Consider the following 15,699-nt stretch of genomic DNA (forward strand, 5'->3'; position numbering starts at 1 on the left):
CTTTATTATTAAGCAGTGTATCTCTTACAGTTTTCAACTTTATTGCTGTCATTGGAAGAGAAAGCATAGGGCTTGGATTAAAGACCAGCGGACCTTGATTTGCTCTACTTAGCCAGATCAGCCAGAACAACCCACCGCGACGAGTGTGTGCTCGATCACCAGGAGGAGAGGAAGACAGTCGTAAAGATGGCCCAACTTGGACTTATGGCTGCCCCCGGATAATGTCCGGTTTGGTCAAACAATGGGAAATCAGAGACTGGTGTGCCCACATCTGTACATAGACGTGCTCTATCATCCTCCCGGATCAAGCGCTCGATGGGCGGGTTGTGTTCTGAGCCGACAGAGAGCAGAACGAGAGGAGGCGGATGCTTGGTGCTCAAACAGTGCATGGACAATACTTCTTTTTATGTGAAAATGACCATATAAAACCATATTTTTCATCACTATCTGGTTGCTGCTGTTTGTGTATATGTATATAAATACCCCTTTATATTTTAGTTTATGTTATTCTAACATAAATATAATTACCTGTTGTTCTATAGCATGAAAGGACTGCAAACTTTCAGTTCGCTGTACAACCTTGTGTTGTATAATGATGAATACATTTCTGTGATCCTTTATCCTTCCTTGATCCTTGAATTGTAATAAGCCTGCAATTACTTTATACCGCAGGGCGTAAGATTCATTTCTGTTAATTAATTAGCTAACATCAGTTCATCATTATAATGATTGATCACTAAGTTACCGTGAGCTTGGTGGCTCGCGCAGACGTCTCGTGGAAACTGAGCATGACAATCTCCAAGCCGTGACTGCCATAGGTGCCTTTGAAAAGGCCCGGCTGCAGCAGGTCAGAGGGCATCACAGGAGGCAGGTAGATCCTCCGGTATGTCAAGCAGTTACTGTCAAAAGAAAGCAGATGAAAGCCACAGCTTTTTACCTGCGCCTCCAATCAGAACTACATGGACGGGCTATACATGAATTCATAAGAGAACCATCTCTTACAAGCCCCTCTTTGCATCACTGGTTAACCTATAAAATCTACCGAGGCATTACATTCATTGAAACTGTTGATTTCAGCCACAAAGAAAGTCTGATGTAAGGAAGAGAGTCATACTCGTATTGACTAGTATAAATAAACTTCATCAGAATGAGCTCCTGCATGTGCTCGTGGAAGATTTCTTCCAGTGTCCGACCCCATTCTTCCTCCAACCACGTCCTGAACTCCTACACACAGACACACACACACAAATTAGATAACAGTAACATAACAGTATAATGATATATAATGAATAATAATTACCATTATAAGTAAGTAGGCTTTAAAGACAAACAAGGTAAGTGAGTATTTATAACAAGTCATTATCAGGTTTCACATAGTAACAGTTATCTGATTTGACCCACTTCCTGTCTGCCTCCTGGCATGCGGTGATAATCGGTCTGGTTACATTTGGTTGAAAATTCATCCTTCTTGACAGTCTGAAAATAACACAATGACACATATTAAAGGACGACCTACTTTTATTAGCTTCTAACCTCGAATTAAAGTATTCTTTGGCACACTGAGAAGCGTTTGTGCCGTTTAAGCCCTGTACCTGAATGTCTCCTTTGTGGGGACCTTTGTGTCCGTACATACACTCCACAGTGGCCTTTTTGCTCTCCCACAAATGGATGCGGAAGAGCGGACGTCTTCTCATGGGATCTTCCACACGGGGGTCATGAGGTGGCAAATACATCCAGCCAATGATGAAAAGCCCGTCCACCTGAATGAAACACACACACACACCAATTCATTTCAATTCAATTTCAATTGAAAGTATCATAAGATATTGTTTGGTTCCTTGCTGAAAATTGCTGTCATTGTTCCTCATCTTAATGGAAATGTCTTGATTGAGAAACACTGCTTACCACAACGTTGAGCAATCCGCCATAAGGCCCTATGTCAGGCTGCCATAAGCCCAAAATATGTCTGTACGGGTGAAGCACTGCAACACAAGAGCACAACATCACACCGTACTGATCAGTTTCTGCAATGTTACACCCACCTTTTACTATGAGCTACACTTTGCATGGTTAAAAACACAAGAGGAGATGTTAAAACCTACAGACTCAACCTTTTATTGAATGTCTGTGAGGATGGAGTCTATGAGATGTAAACCCAAAGGGAAGAAAATGTAAACTGACCATTTTCCTGGCAGCCAGTTTGAACAACACACACAGCATACCAAAAATGATCTGGCCTCCCATTTCACACTTAATATGAAGGCAAACAGTGCTAAGGTGAAGTATCAACACATTCACCGATCACACAGGATGCATAAACACTGCTGCAACTGTTTGCTTACAAATTAAATCAATAAGAGTCCCACTCACACAACCCCTCATGCTGTAGCCCTCCACTTTGAGGCCCATGTACATACAGTGTGTGTACACGTCTCTATAGTCCATGTGCTCGTAGTCCGGGAGGAGCTTCATAAAGCGCCCAGATTTCACCCGTGGGTTGACACCTGGACAGGCACAACACAGGCATGTGTAGAGCAGCCACCAGGACCTAAACAGGCTCAGTCCACTGTAGCCGTCTAGTGAATGCAGTAATGTGCCAAAATAATCTATTCAAAGAGCCAACAGGTGCCAACCACTTTGCCTGGCATGTTTTGTGGCAGCTGGAATTTCAAAATGCAAAATGAGCTCTATATATCTCTGCTGATACAAAAAGGAGGAACAGATGGGAGAGACTACATTAAAAAAAAAAGGTTTTATTATCAATAGTCTATGTGGATCAGACAAACCACATTTATATTAAAAAGGAAATTTGCTAGGACTGTTTCCCATCTGCTGCAAATCACAGTCTGAATTAGGGAGATCTATCTAGACACACATACACACAAGAAAATATGAGGGAGCAAATATTGAATGACCCGATGGAGTATGACTGAACCAAATACTTCACTGGACCAATGCATGGGTGACATGAAAACTGTTAATCCAGCCGTCAAAACTCACGTTTAACATAGAGGTCCCGGCTACACACTCCTCCCACTTCCATCTTCCTCAGATCGTCCTTCATACCAAACTCTGCAGAGAGAAAGGGAAATAGGAGCAGGATTAACATCAAATTTGATTCGCTAAGGCTACGTACGCAAAATATCTGTATCTTTATAAGTGGTAATGAAAATGCAGTGAGTCAAATTTTTAAACACTGATTAGATATCTCCATATTTATCTAATTCACAATGCTAATCGTGGTGTTACACATTATTACTAAACAATGGAAAAAGTCAAATCTGACTAATGTTGTCACTGAGAGCAGCCGAACGGGACATTTGCATAGCAGCCAGCAAGATGTATAGTCCACACTGTGACCAGATCACGTCCGATTCACAAGACTTCTTTAGCACAGAGGCACAAGTGAACTGAACAGCTGTTCGGGGCCCAGCAGCCGACCCAAGAACCTTACAAAGGACATTTAAATGTCTCTTGTAGAGACTTACTGTAACTGCTTTCTTCTATCTTGACACCTTTGAAAACGAGGGCTTCAAACAGCTTCTACGGTTTAAATAAAGCATAAGAAGTTAAATTCTTTGATTTCATTCAGTGGTTTTAATGGTACTAAAGTTTTTGTTCTGCTCCATACATAAAAGGGGCCTCCTAGCTTACTGTAAACGCCTGGGGTGTAGTGCTGGGCAGTATACAGGATGAATAGTTTAATAGTGGAAACAACTGCTGTAACTCTGCACAGAGCGCTACGGTCGGGGCAAGCTGTGTATCGTGTATTGAGGGGTGTCCTGTGAACTGCGTACCCTTATTACTAACAGTTATAACTTTATAACACAACAATTAATAACCCACAACTATCTCTCTTCAACACCATGGCACACAACAATTTGTTTCCTACTTGTGCAACAGAACATTTGAGAAATATCTCTTTGAATATTTCAATACTTTTGAGTATTTTATAGTCAGTTTATCGTGTATGCAACTGCTAAAAGGAAGCAATGCTGAAGTTGTTTACATATTTTTTTTTGTTTTTAAGTTCTGCTTTTATTACATTGCAGTTTGCACGATAGTGTACATTCTGTAACTGTTTCATGCTTTCCGATTCCTTTATATATTGTATCATTTTATAGTAATCAAATTTATGTCGTAATGATTATGACACGATTATGTTACAGTGAAAAACAATGGCCACCAAATCCCCAATATTCCCTGCTCATGTTACTGCAACTAATGATTATTTTTTAATTATCAATGAATCTACTAAGCATTCTTCCAATTAATAAATTTCTACGTTTATTTTATTGAGAAAATTACAATGACAAGTTCCCACTGGACAAGTCACAAGTTATGTCTTTAAGCTGCATGTTTTTGTTTGACATTTAGAAAAAAGCAGCATTCTTCTTAACACAATTTAAAGTATGGTAACTAATTTGTCTACTGTGCGAGATTTTATGATACATTTATATCATGATATATCTGCCTTTAATACCTCTGAGTGTAGCTGACTACTGTAGGAAATATTGCACATATAATAATAATAATCAGACTGCTGCTTTATGGAAACACTGGATCTTTCTTTGGTTATTTTATCCATTAACAACTTCTTGTTTGATTTACCAGAAAAGTTAACATATCATAATTACATATGCCATAACAATGGATACATGAAAAATGTATACAAAAATAAAATATTAATTTCCTACAGTTGTTCCAGAGGGACTACTTGTTTCAAAACATCAACAGTGAGCTGGGAGTGTATCTTTATACTTTCACATGCCATTTGTGTGTAACTATATACATTTTATGAGACATATATTTGTTACCACAGTGCAGTCACTTGACTAACAACATGGGCTGGTGGTGCTCAAAGTGTCCGGCCCTGAATCAACAATCTTATCAGCCACACAGAATGGCTGACATGGGCGTAATAACAGTGAGAGGCCTCATTTTTTATTGATTGATTATTTTTTTTTACAGCAGGAAAATGTAAGGAAGCAAAAACGTTCATTTCCTTTTGGTGCCCGTACAGATCAATAGAAATGCTTTTAGTGGGCAGACATTTCCGAGAAAGCACAGCTGTATGCACCGAGCCTAAATAACCTGTCGACGGGAATGAATCTGCTACAGTCTGGGTCCACACTCCACACACATCTCATATTAATGTGTGAGTCCGCTCCTTTATTTAGCAGCGTAACGTTACACGGTAAATATCACTGCTGCTAATATCCAGGAGAAGAAGAAAAAAAAAAGCTATATTTACCTTCCATGCACCGCCTCCTCCAGATGGTTTCGGTGTTGAGCATTTGTTTGAATTTCTTGCAGACGAGGGCGACATTAGGCAGAGCTGTTCCGGGGAGCAAGGAGAATATTTCCACCAAAAGCTCCGGCGGTAAATCCGCTAATGACTGCGGGTGTGGAGGTCCCGTGTGCTCCGTACAGCCTCTTCTTACAGGACCGCTGCCATATTCACAAGCGTCACTCGGCCCTGCAGTGGCGTCGCCGCTCTCCGGGCCTCCTCCTCCTCCTCCTCCCTAAATTCCTCCGCCGCCTGCTGCACCCACCTCGGCTTGCTTCTGGCCCAACGATCCGCTCCTCTTCTCCTCGTCCATGTCTGGAATCGCTTCCCTGGCCCTGCTGGTTCTGCCGCTGTCGCCTCCCTGCACGCCGCGACTGACCCACTCCGCAGAGCCTGGCACAAACAGCCATCCGTAGTTCACCAAACAGGCAACATTAACATCACTGCACAACACATCGTATCAGCTGAAGACTGAGCACTGCCTGCTTCGCCTGTCCTCTGGAGCACGGGCACAACATTTTCTTTCGGACGTCACGTTACTAAAGAGCGTAAAGAGCTTCCCAGAGCTGCAGCTTCATTTCCTCCCTTCCCTGGAAAATGTCTTGCTCATTAAGTTACATCCGTCTTAATTCAACCCCTGCTGTCAATAATTACCACCCAATCTTTGAAGGTAGTGTCTAAATGTAGCAATGCCACTTACTTCTATCTCTATATATGGTCGTATATTGTGTTATCAGACATACTTTATTGATCCCAGGGGGGGAAAATTGTTTGTTTTGGCAGTTGTTCTACTCACACAAGTTAAAGAATAAGAAATAATACTTATATTACAGTATCTACACAGTATATATAGAATAAAAATGCATGTAGGTATATCATATAAGTTAAAAAAAGAAATAAGAGCCTATAATAAAGCCTAACCAGAAATAATATACACAATATATGCTAATATATAAGATGTAAATGTAAAGTGTATTCCCGCAGTGTGTGCTTGACAGAAATTAAATAGTAATGTTTTTAAAGATTGTGGTGTCGCAGAAGTTACGATTATTACCAAGGAATGAACTGAATGTACAGTAACTTTTATTAGATTTAGCTATTTTCCTTTTCTATTTTTTTATTTTATATGTGTATACCAATAATACAATTCTTTTTATTTTATTCTAATATATTTTGTATAGTATTGTTTGTTTGTAGAGATAATGTAAATATAACTATTATCCCCCCAGCACATAACACTACTGAAATACTATTGTTGGGTAAGTCCTGTGTTTTTATATAAGGATTCATATATTCTGTAATGTAAAAATCTTTTAATTAGCACAGTAATTAGTACTATCTGTTGGATAAATGTAGTGTAGTAAAAAGTCAAACATTTATCTGTAGTCCAGGTACAGTTAGGCTAATAATAATATGGCAATGAAATAGAATGAATTTAAAGTAAATTAGTAAAATATTCTTACATAATTCCACCACTAGAGTGAAATTATCCAGGGAATTAAAGTGGAGGCATCTCAATTAATGTCAGTAAGGGGAAAATTTTTTAACATATTATTGTAACGATTACTGTACAATGGAGTATTATTGTAATAGTGGGTGGGTCAAATGCAGAGAACACATTGTGTTTCATGTATGTAAGAATGCTGTAAAATGCCCTGTATTACCTGTAAAAGACAATAAAAGACTGATATTGTATTTGTATTGATGTATCGCTGTCGACATAATAAAATAAAAATATAAATAAATAAAAAAATAAATAAGTACAATAATATGGTTTAAAAATGTTCCCCTACTGACATAAATGAGATGCCTCACTTTAATTCCTGGTAATTTCCCTCTAGTGGTGGAGGATATGTAAGAATTATTTACTAATTTACTTTAATTCATTCCTATTTTCATGCCATAATTATTTATAGGCCTAATTTTACCTGATTACAGATACATGTTTGACTTTTTACTACATACATTTATCCAACAGATAGTACTAATTACTGTGCTAATTAAATTTTTTACATACAGAATATATGATTCCTTATATAAAACAGATTTACACCATCAGGACACACATTTTGAGTCATGTAAATGTGGGAATACCTTTGAGCCCGACCATGGCAACCTGAAGCAACAACAGGGAAGTGTTCGCTGGCGGAGAAGTTGAAAAGCGTTACCGAAAGATACTGAAGGCTTTTCCCTTTCACGGAGTTAGTGCACAATAAATTCAATTGAATGTCCGATATTACAATTTAGCTAAAAGAGAAACGCAGATTAAACCCTTTTTATTCGCGCTCTTTAGTTTATCAACTTTACCATTTAGCGTTAGCACACAGTAACAACAACAACAACGAGTAAACAACAAACTATTGCTCTCCTACCAGCCACTTGGTGTCCTGGTTGCAGCTCGATCATGAGGGCTGAAATTGGATAAAATAGTCACATTATCAGATGGAGAAATACCGCCGAGCTTTCAGAAAAGTACCTGTCCCTCTCCTTAAAAAATGACCAGGTAATGTTGTTTTTTGTTAATTTAGCCCATCGCTTGTAGTAATCTTCATAAGACTAACATTAACATTCTGCCTGTATTTGCACATCCTTTGCACTGTTTACTGTTTGCAATGTTTAACTGTAGCCTACTGTTTCATTTAATACTGGTTAAGTTTTATCACCTGTTAAGTTTATACTGTTAAGTTTATACTGTTAAGTTTATACTGTTAAGTTTATGTTTGCAATGTTTAACTGTAAGCCACTGTTCATTGTTATACCTGTTCATTTTACATACATCTTATCTTTTATCTTATTTTTTGACTCTGTTCTTAAGGTCAGGGTTTTTAATTTTAGTTTAATGTATGTTTAATGTATGTTTTGTATTTTGTATGCTACTGGATGCTTGAATTTCCCTCCGGATAAATAAAGTATCTATCTATCTATCTATCTATCTATCTATCTATCTATTACACCAATGCCTCTATGATCTGCTTTCCAGCTCATCACTGTGATTACCAATGGCGCACTGAAGGGCAAGAAGGTTGGGACCATGATTAAAGGCATATTTAAAGGTAAGTCCCCAATGCCAGCCGCCATATGTCCAGAGTCATTACAAAATAACCTACATTTGGTTTTAATGTGGTGTTTTGTGTTAGGCTCTCCACCCGGTTCCACTGAGGGATCGAACCGCCGACTTCTTGTTTATCAACACTGCATCCCTCTGTGTGAGTCTGGGGATCTTCAGACTGAGGTGGCAGCTGATATCATTGGACTGCTGATGCTGGAGGTAAATATGATGCTTTTGATGAGCATCTACTTATACAGCAAGTGGCTTATATTAATGAGAGTGGTCGGGGCTCGTTGTCAGTAACTCGCATAGTCACTGGTTGAGTTACTGTATCTTGATTATTTCTCACAGTTTGATCCATAAATGCATCCCTGCAAACTGCAGTGAAAATGCAGACCTGTTTCTGGTATACTATATATGTTATGCTAACAGTCTGAGCCACTAGGTACATTAATTTCCCCAAGGGGATTAATAAAGTATCTATTTATCTATCTATTGTAGAAATGATTACAAACATAATTATTAAAACATCATTTGAGGACATGCACAAATTCTTTCTGTTCTTGTGTCAACTTCATTTCTCTTTCCATTTACCCAAAACAACATCCTGTTCATCATTTATCATCAGTTTGGGCATTATCTTGAAATGTGTTTTACATTTTTTGCCCTTTTCTTTGTTCATCTGTCTAGAAGATCACATCTGTCCACTTACCATTTTGCATCTTAAATGTCATACACAGACTCATACCCTGTCCGGACCCTCTCTTGCACAACTGGCGTCTCTTTTTGTTGAAGCCATTAAGGTGGGAAAAATGGGCAGTGGGAAATCCCTGGAGCTATTTCCTACTGTGCTTACTGCCCTTTCAGCCTGTGAAGCCTTGTCTTATGGCAAAGGTAAGTGCAAATTACGATCATCGGTAACTCTCTTATTATATCAGACACAATGACATCTATCTCAGTTGTTTTATCTACAATGTGCAGATGTTGAAAGATGATGGATCTCGGCCTCTTGTGGTTGCTTGTTATTTTATCATAACTTTAGGCGAACTCAGTGGTGAGGAATACAAGAAACAGCTGATCAACAGCCTCTGCTCAAGCAGGTGAGGACATCTTAGATTCCAAACTACATGCACATGTGCAAATGTACATGTAGTTTTCAAGGAGTTCTCATATATGATAACAACGGCACGTCCGCTCCCCTCATTGAGATTAAATATCTAAGCCTAAACCCTTAGATATGGATCCTTAACAGCATATTATTATTATTATATGCAGATGGGACCCTCAATGTGTTATCCACCTGACGACCATGTTCAGGTAACACCTTTTACTATTAGACCATCACATTCTCAGATACCATTCAGAGTACCTTGTATTTTCCTTTTTGTATTGCTGTCACAATGTTTTATCTGTTTCTTGTTGTGCTTCCCTCATTGTAGGGATGTGCCCTTGTCACCAGAGGAGCTGCGGTTTGTGGTGGAGAAAGTACTGAGGATGTTCACCAAACTGGATCTGCAGGAGATCCCTCCACTTGTTTATCAGCTGCTGCTTTTGTCTGCAAAGGTGTGTGTGTGTGTGTGTGTGTGTGTAACAATATTTGGATTTTAAGTAGCAGTTAATCAAGTTTCCTCTTTGTTTCAATGATCTAAATACCTGCACTGCACTGTGTTTGTTAGGGTTGCAAGAAACAGGTCCTGGATGGAATCATCAGTTATTTTAAGGAGCAAGACGTTTGCCAGGAAGAAGAACAAAAACATGGAGAGTGAGTGTCTCATACATTACAAGTAGCATAAACTGTATTCACTCTCAATCTTATTGCATTCACTGATCGTTGTTTTTGTTTTTTTTGCTGTTTCTTCCTCAGGAGCCTGGATCTGGAGGTTCAGTCAATTCCACAGGACCAGCTGAGGCATGTGGAGGGCACTGCTATCCTCCACATAGTCTTTGCTATACGACTCGACCAAGAACTCGGCAGAGAATTCCTTAAAAGCTTTAAGGTCATTTATAAAGACCTGTTATTAAATTATTTTTGTTTACTTTTGTAATGTAGAATGTACCATAAACCTTGAATTGCATTTCTGCAGATATCTTACGGGGATCTCTGCCCGTTCAGTGTTGCCCTGTTGCTCTCAGTGGCACGCATTCAGCGTTATGAGGAGCAGGTCAGAAACCTATACTATTTTCCCTACACTTATTTGATCCTTATTTTATTATTTCTGCTCACCTATTTGTTCTCTGTTCTCGTTTGGGTAGGTGTTTGACCTTTTGAAGGTGGCGATCATCAAGAGCTTTAAAGATGAGCAGCTGCAGCAGGGATCAAAGTTCCTGCAGGACCTCCTGCCCGGACACTGCAGCGTGGCTCAGATGATACTGGACACAGTCAGGAACAGGTCAGAGCATCAAAACATTATAATATTCTGGCTAAAATAAACCTGTGAGATGTATAAAGTGAAGATGCACAACATTCTCATCTATCATGAACACAGTGTTTGTAGTTAATCAGGAATTCTTCTCTTCCGCCTGTGCAGTGTGTTTGGTTGGGATCATGTGACCCAGGGGCTGGTGCAGCTGGGCTTCTTCCTTATGGATACATTTGGACCCAAACCTGGACCGTTTGGGAAGACCACAGAAGGGTCTGCTACCATAGCCCGGACCCCCACTCAGCAGGCGTGTAAGCTGGGAGGACAGGTCCTCCTGCAGGGCTTTAAGGTAACATTTTACTATGTTTTTTATTTGATAGATTTATCATAATGTAAATAACTAACTAAATGATGAAATGGTCTGTGTTTTTTCTGGGACAGGTGCACGAGCCTATCAGGGGCGAGATACTGGAGCAGGTGTTGAATCGACTGGTCACAAAGACAGCCTCACCTGTCAATCATTACTTAGGTAATGCAAACTTTAGATATTAGTCCCAGCTTTCAGATGTACACCAATGTGTAATCGGTCTAGTTAGAGACTACATTTTGATAATCTTTTTCTTTTTGGGGGGTTTATTTCTGTTTCTTCAGACCTTTTCTCCGACATTGTGGTCTCTGCTCCCATGATCCTTCTGGAGTCATCCTCCAAGGTGACAGAGACATTTGACCACCTGTCATACCTGCCCTTGGCCACTGTTCAGGGTCTACTAAAAGCTGTCCAGGTACACACACACACACATATTGTAGAGGTTTTGGTTGTTTTATTGTTTTTCTCTGTTTCATCTCCAGCCCCTGCTCAAAGTCAGCATGTCCTTGAAAGATGCTTTGATTCTAGTTCTCCGCAAGGCCATGTTTTCCAGGTGTGTACTACTTTGCTCTTTGTCAGGACAACAGATATTAATTCATGCTTTGGTTAACACAATTGGTAGATCAAAAGTAATTAAAACACAGTTCTCCCCCTTTGTGACTCTCTACTAGCCAACTGGACGGCAGGAAGTCTGCAGTAACTGGCTTCTTGTTGCTGTTGAAGAACTTCAAAGTGTTGGGCAGCTTGGCGTCGAGCCAGTGTAGCCAGGCAGTCTCCTCGAGCCAGGTACGGTTCCAGTTAGACTGTATGCAGTCTTTCCATAGATGCATGTGTAGCAGGGGTGCTGGACAACATCTGTAGATGTGGAAATATGTACAATCTTAAACGTGGTCTGTCGTCTAGTAACTGTCTCCTTGAACCCCTGATTAGATCCAAGTGGACGTTCATTCTCGTTACAACTCTGCTGCCAATGAAGCGTTCTGTCTGGAGATTCTCAGCAGCCTGCGTCGCTGCCTCGGCCAGCAGGCTGATGTGCGCCTCATGCTCTATGAGGTTAGAAGTCTCTTTTCTACGCCATGTACATTAGTTGATTTTTACAATTACTAACCATGATTAATAGTCTTGATACATTTAGGAACAACTTCTTTTACTCCACCTTAAACATCGTGTATACATATCTTTCAATTCCAGACACAACTCAAAAACAAACCTTCAACATTGGTCGCGTAATTCTTTTGTGATTAACATTTAGAAAGCTGGAAAGTTGGTAAGGCATGTTGTACTGAGAAAACAAATTCTTGACTATTTCAGGGTTTCTATGATGTTCTCCGTCGCAACTCTCAACTTGCGAGCTCCATCATGCAGACCCTTTCCTCACAGGTATTTGTGTTAAGCACAAACTGTGTTAGGTATAATGGTCTGTTTGTCATTTTATCTATAAAATGGAGAGCCGTTTACCATGTCTTTGTATCCCTAGCTGAAGCGGTACTACGAGCCTGAGCAAGACCTCCTACCGCCGGTGAAACTGGAACCGTGCATCACAGCTCTCGGAGACCAAGTCTACCTCCAGGAGCCTCTGGTACTCTTTGTTTGCATTGTAGGATTTTTTTAAACTGTGTTTTTGTTTTGTTCATGTGTGCTTTAAATAGAGTTTGTTCCCTTTCAGGCACACCTGGTGAGCTGTACTGTACATTGCCTGCTGTGGCTGCACAATATGCGCCGATCAGCCAACCACAACATGGGCGACAGCGATGACGATGATGAGGAGGAGGAGGAAGGATACCAGTCTGAACTACAGACAATCCTAGAGAGTATGACAAGACGCATGATCAAGAGTGAACTGGAGGACTTTGAACTGGTATGAATTCAATACAGGAACTCAGTCTTCAACTAACCTAACTAAGTCAGTGTTTCAGTGGTGGACGTAGTAAGCTGCAGTCTGGTTGAAGAAAATATGGGAATCCTCATGAGATGTGCATACCGGAAGCAAACAAGCATCTATCCCTAAGAATGAATTCATGAATATTAAGTAATTCATCTTGAATTGTATATCAGTTTAACTCTGTTGCCAGTGTCAATGCTTGCTCCTACCTTTGCCAGTTATTAATGTTGTGGCACTGGAAGCATCATCATAAGCCATATATATACTGTCTGTGTGTTCATCAGGACAAGTCAGCTGAGTTTTCTATGGGATCCAGTGTTGGGGTGAAGAATAATATCTACGCTGTGCTGGTGATGGGAGTGTATGAGGTCCTAATGGAGTACAACTTCATCACAGCCAACTACAGGTAACAACCACCTCTCTTTGTATGATCAGGACGTCATGTTGCACAGATGTTGTTAAAGTGGTGATTTGTTTTATTTGCGTACTTGACTCTGTGTGGCAGTAAAAGCCGCTTCGAGGATCTCATGGAGCTGTTCAACCGCTACCATAAGCTGTCTGAGATCCTGAAGGAGAAATCCGGAAAGGGTCGAGTGCCCTCAAACAAGACCCCCCGCAGTTTACTCTCCCTGGGCTTCATATCAACGCTCCTCTCTGTGCTCTTCAGGTAAAGGCTATGTTTACACTTACTGGTAATATCTGAATATAAAGATCACATCTTATAAAGTTAGATCATAATACACAATATATTACATATCAAAATTACTGACCAAATTTGAAGAGCCAAAAGTTCACCTGTTTCCAAAAATGTGTGTTAAATGTGCATTAAATCAACAAAAATGTAAAAATCATTTATAGAACTAAAAATCTATGTATTTTTTTTCTCTTTTAGAGACAGTACTCAGAGCAGAGAGGAGGCTCTGTCAGTGCTTCGCTCAAGTGGAGAATTTGTGCGTTACGCAGTAAATGTGGCTGTACAGAAGATCCAGCAGCTGGAGGAAACTGGACACACAGACGGCCCAGATGGACATAACACAGACAGAACTTTCCGCTTCCTCTGTGACATGACAAGGTTGAAGCTCCTTTGCCTAAATAACAGCATTTAGTTAGGGTTTCCTGGTTTCGTTTCCTGTGACTAATGAGAGATCTGTCTTTGTGTAATTGTCATCCCAGTGTGCTGATGTGGCGTTACACCAACATCCCCAGTGTCGTGGAGGACGCGGGCAAGAAGGAGAAGCGCTCCAGCCTGTCCCACCTGTGTCTGGAAGGTCTGCTCAGGATATTCACAGCCTGCCAGCAGCGCTATCCAGACAAGATGGCTCAGCTCCTCTCCACCATGGGTAACACATGCGTACTTCTCAAACTGCAAAAGCAGAGAGTTTTTAGGTTTTCCACCTGAACAGTACACAGGAATTCATCACATTTTGTGTTTGTTACAGACATCTTGGACGATGATGCCGAGCCAGATGATGGCGATGTTACAGAGATGAACTTCTTTTACATCCGACAGTTTCAGGTGCGTTCTCTACTTATTGTAAAGAATAAAACATAGGCTAAAACATAATTTCACAAAAATCTGTACCAGGAACCTTTTAATACATCAGATACAAATCTACTTGACTTTTTCAGACAGCTGTGTTTTTAAATTGTTCCACCCTAATACGAGCATCTATATTAAAAGCCAATTTTCTTTTGACCGTCAACAGAGAGCGCTGTTCACACAGTTAAGTAGCGGTGAGGAAGAATTTAATAGCAAAGAGGCTCAGCTGCTGGTCAGCATCTTGAGTGTGCTCTCACGCCAGTTAAAGCCCTCCTCCCAACAGGTGGGTGTTCTATTAAGTGCACTTTATTAGACAAATTCTGTAGCAATTGTTCCACTAACACATCTACATCTGCAGTTTGTTCAGATGATCACGTGGACTGTGAAGATCTGCAAGGAGACCAGTTTTGGTGAGTGAAACTTTACTTAACCTTTGTGTCCATGTTAGGTATACAGTAAGGTGTGTTCTGAGGTCTGTGTGTTTCTCTCTTTTAGAGGATTCGGCTTTCGCCAAGGGTCTTCTGAGTCTTCTCTTCAACTTGCATGTTCTCTATAAGAGTCCTGTAAGCCTATTGCTGGAACTCTGCCAAGACATCCACAGCCAGCTGGGAGATATCGATCAGGTACACACAATTATACTTTACCCTGTTCAGAGCATTACACCTTAAAAACAATTGCAAGGCAGTAGGTGGTAGCAGTTGATACCAGCACTTTATAGGGAGTTTATTATGGCATTTGGGACACACAGCTAATTACAGTTTGTGTTATTGTATATCTCTTTTATATATGTTTTTACATTACACAATTATATTAAATGAACCTGCATTTTCTCCAGGTGCCTTCATTAAAAACTGTTTTGTCCATAGTTCAAATCCAACTTTTGATCATTGTCTCGTGTCATCCCAAATTCCCGCTGTATTAAAGATTAGTTGCTACTGACCATGTTAGAACATTTATTTATCCAACCTCAATGTCAGCTGATCAACACATGACTGATATTTTCTAACAGTAATCATTCGGCCTTCCTTTCTAAGTACTAATACAATTATGGCAATAAATTGATGATAACCTGGCAATTCAGTCAAACATGCCACTTGTTTTTATTCTGCCTTTTCTTTCTGTATGATCAGGACGTGGATGTAGAAAAACAGTGTCACTTTGCCATCGTCAACACGAAGACCTCGACCACAGCAGCAGTGAGTGTTGGTTGT

The 15,699-nt window shown here is 40.2% G+C and overlaps 2 protein-coding genes across 5 annotated transcripts in view; one reads left to right on the top strand and one right to left on the bottom strand.

The window, feature by feature from the left end:
- The window catches only part of fbxo31 (F-box protein 31), a 9,971-nt gene extending 4,173 nt beyond the window's left edge, over positions 1 to 5,798 (bottom strand). Inside the window, exons 1-9 of one of the 3 annotated variants that reach the window (XM_035664528.1) lie at positions 5,566 to 5,721; positions 5,255 to 5,525; positions 3,001 to 3,072; positions 2,418 to 2,504; positions 1,906 to 1,982; positions 1,593 to 1,760; positions 1,402 to 1,476; positions 1,115 to 1,224; positions 746 to 899 (exon numbers count right to left, since the gene is read on the bottom strand). In XM_035664528.1, coding sequence (XP_035520421.1) covers positions 746 to 899; positions 1,115 to 1,224; positions 1,402 to 1,476; positions 1,593 to 1,760; positions 1,906 to 1,982; positions 2,418 to 2,504; positions 3,001 to 3,072; positions 5,255 to 5,525; positions 5,566 to 5,700 — 1,149 coding nt within the window. In that variant the 5' untranslated portion in view covers positions 5,701 to 5,721. Of the gene's footprint in view, positions 1 to 745; positions 900 to 1,114; positions 1,225 to 1,401; positions 1,477 to 1,592; positions 1,761 to 1,905; positions 1,983 to 2,417; positions 2,505 to 3,000; positions 3,073 to 5,254 lie in introns of all 3 variants that reach the window. The other 2 variants (XM_035664529.1, XM_035664527.1) reach the window with 2 other exon arrangements.
- Positions 5,799 to 8,023: 2,225 nt separating this feature from the next.
- fanci (FA complementation group I) overlaps positions 8,024 to 15,699 on the top strand; it is a 9,531-nt gene continuing 1,855 nt past the window's right edge. Inside the window, exons 1-28 of one of the 2 annotated variants that reach the window (XM_035664867.1) lie at positions 8,024 to 8,343; positions 8,428 to 8,558; positions 9,080 to 9,233; positions 9,382 to 9,439; positions 9,615 to 9,656; positions 9,779 to 9,902; positions 10,016 to 10,101; positions 10,204 to 10,336; positions 10,424 to 10,501; positions 10,593 to 10,729; positions 10,868 to 11,048; positions 11,141 to 11,228; positions 11,351 to 11,481; positions 11,549 to 11,619; positions 11,738 to 11,852; positions 11,997 to 12,119; positions 12,378 to 12,446; positions 12,544 to 12,645; positions 12,733 to 12,924; positions 13,233 to 13,354; positions 13,454 to 13,615; positions 13,841 to 14,020; positions 14,122 to 14,288; positions 14,388 to 14,464; positions 14,655 to 14,771; positions 14,847 to 14,898; positions 14,984 to 15,111; positions 15,619 to 15,684. In XM_035664867.1, coding sequence (XP_035520760.1) covers positions 8,322 to 8,343; positions 8,428 to 8,558; positions 9,080 to 9,233; positions 9,382 to 9,439; positions 9,615 to 9,656; positions 9,779 to 9,902; positions 10,016 to 10,101; positions 10,204 to 10,336; positions 10,424 to 10,501; positions 10,593 to 10,729; positions 10,868 to 11,048; positions 11,141 to 11,228; positions 11,351 to 11,481; positions 11,549 to 11,619; positions 11,738 to 11,852; positions 11,997 to 12,119; positions 12,378 to 12,446; positions 12,544 to 12,645; positions 12,733 to 12,924; positions 13,233 to 13,354; positions 13,454 to 13,615; positions 13,841 to 14,020; positions 14,122 to 14,288; positions 14,388 to 14,464; positions 14,655 to 14,771; positions 14,847 to 14,898; positions 14,984 to 15,111; positions 15,619 to 15,684 — 3,108 coding nt within the window. In that variant the 5' untranslated portion in view covers positions 8,024 to 8,321. The remainder of the gene's footprint in view (positions 8,344 to 8,427; positions 8,559 to 9,079; positions 9,234 to 9,381; positions 9,440 to 9,614; positions 9,657 to 9,778; positions 9,903 to 10,015; positions 10,102 to 10,203; positions 10,337 to 10,423; positions 10,502 to 10,592; positions 10,730 to 10,867; positions 11,049 to 11,140; positions 11,229 to 11,350; positions 11,482 to 11,548; positions 11,620 to 11,737; positions 11,853 to 11,996; positions 12,120 to 12,377; positions 12,447 to 12,543; positions 12,646 to 12,732; positions 12,925 to 13,232; positions 13,355 to 13,453; positions 13,616 to 13,840; positions 14,021 to 14,121; positions 14,289 to 14,387; positions 14,465 to 14,654; positions 14,772 to 14,846; positions 14,899 to 14,983; positions 15,112 to 15,618; positions 15,685 to 15,699) is intronic. The other variant, XM_035664866.1, reaches the window with a different exon arrangement.

This window comes from Morone saxatilis, unplaced genomic scaffold, assembly GCF_004916995.1.
Source record: "Morone saxatilis isolate NCDOM2014 unplaced genomic scaffold, NCSU_SB_2.0 Contig2, whole genome shotgun sequence".
Lineage (NCBI taxonomy): Eukaryota > Metazoa > Chordata > Actinopteri > Moronidae > Morone > Morone saxatilis.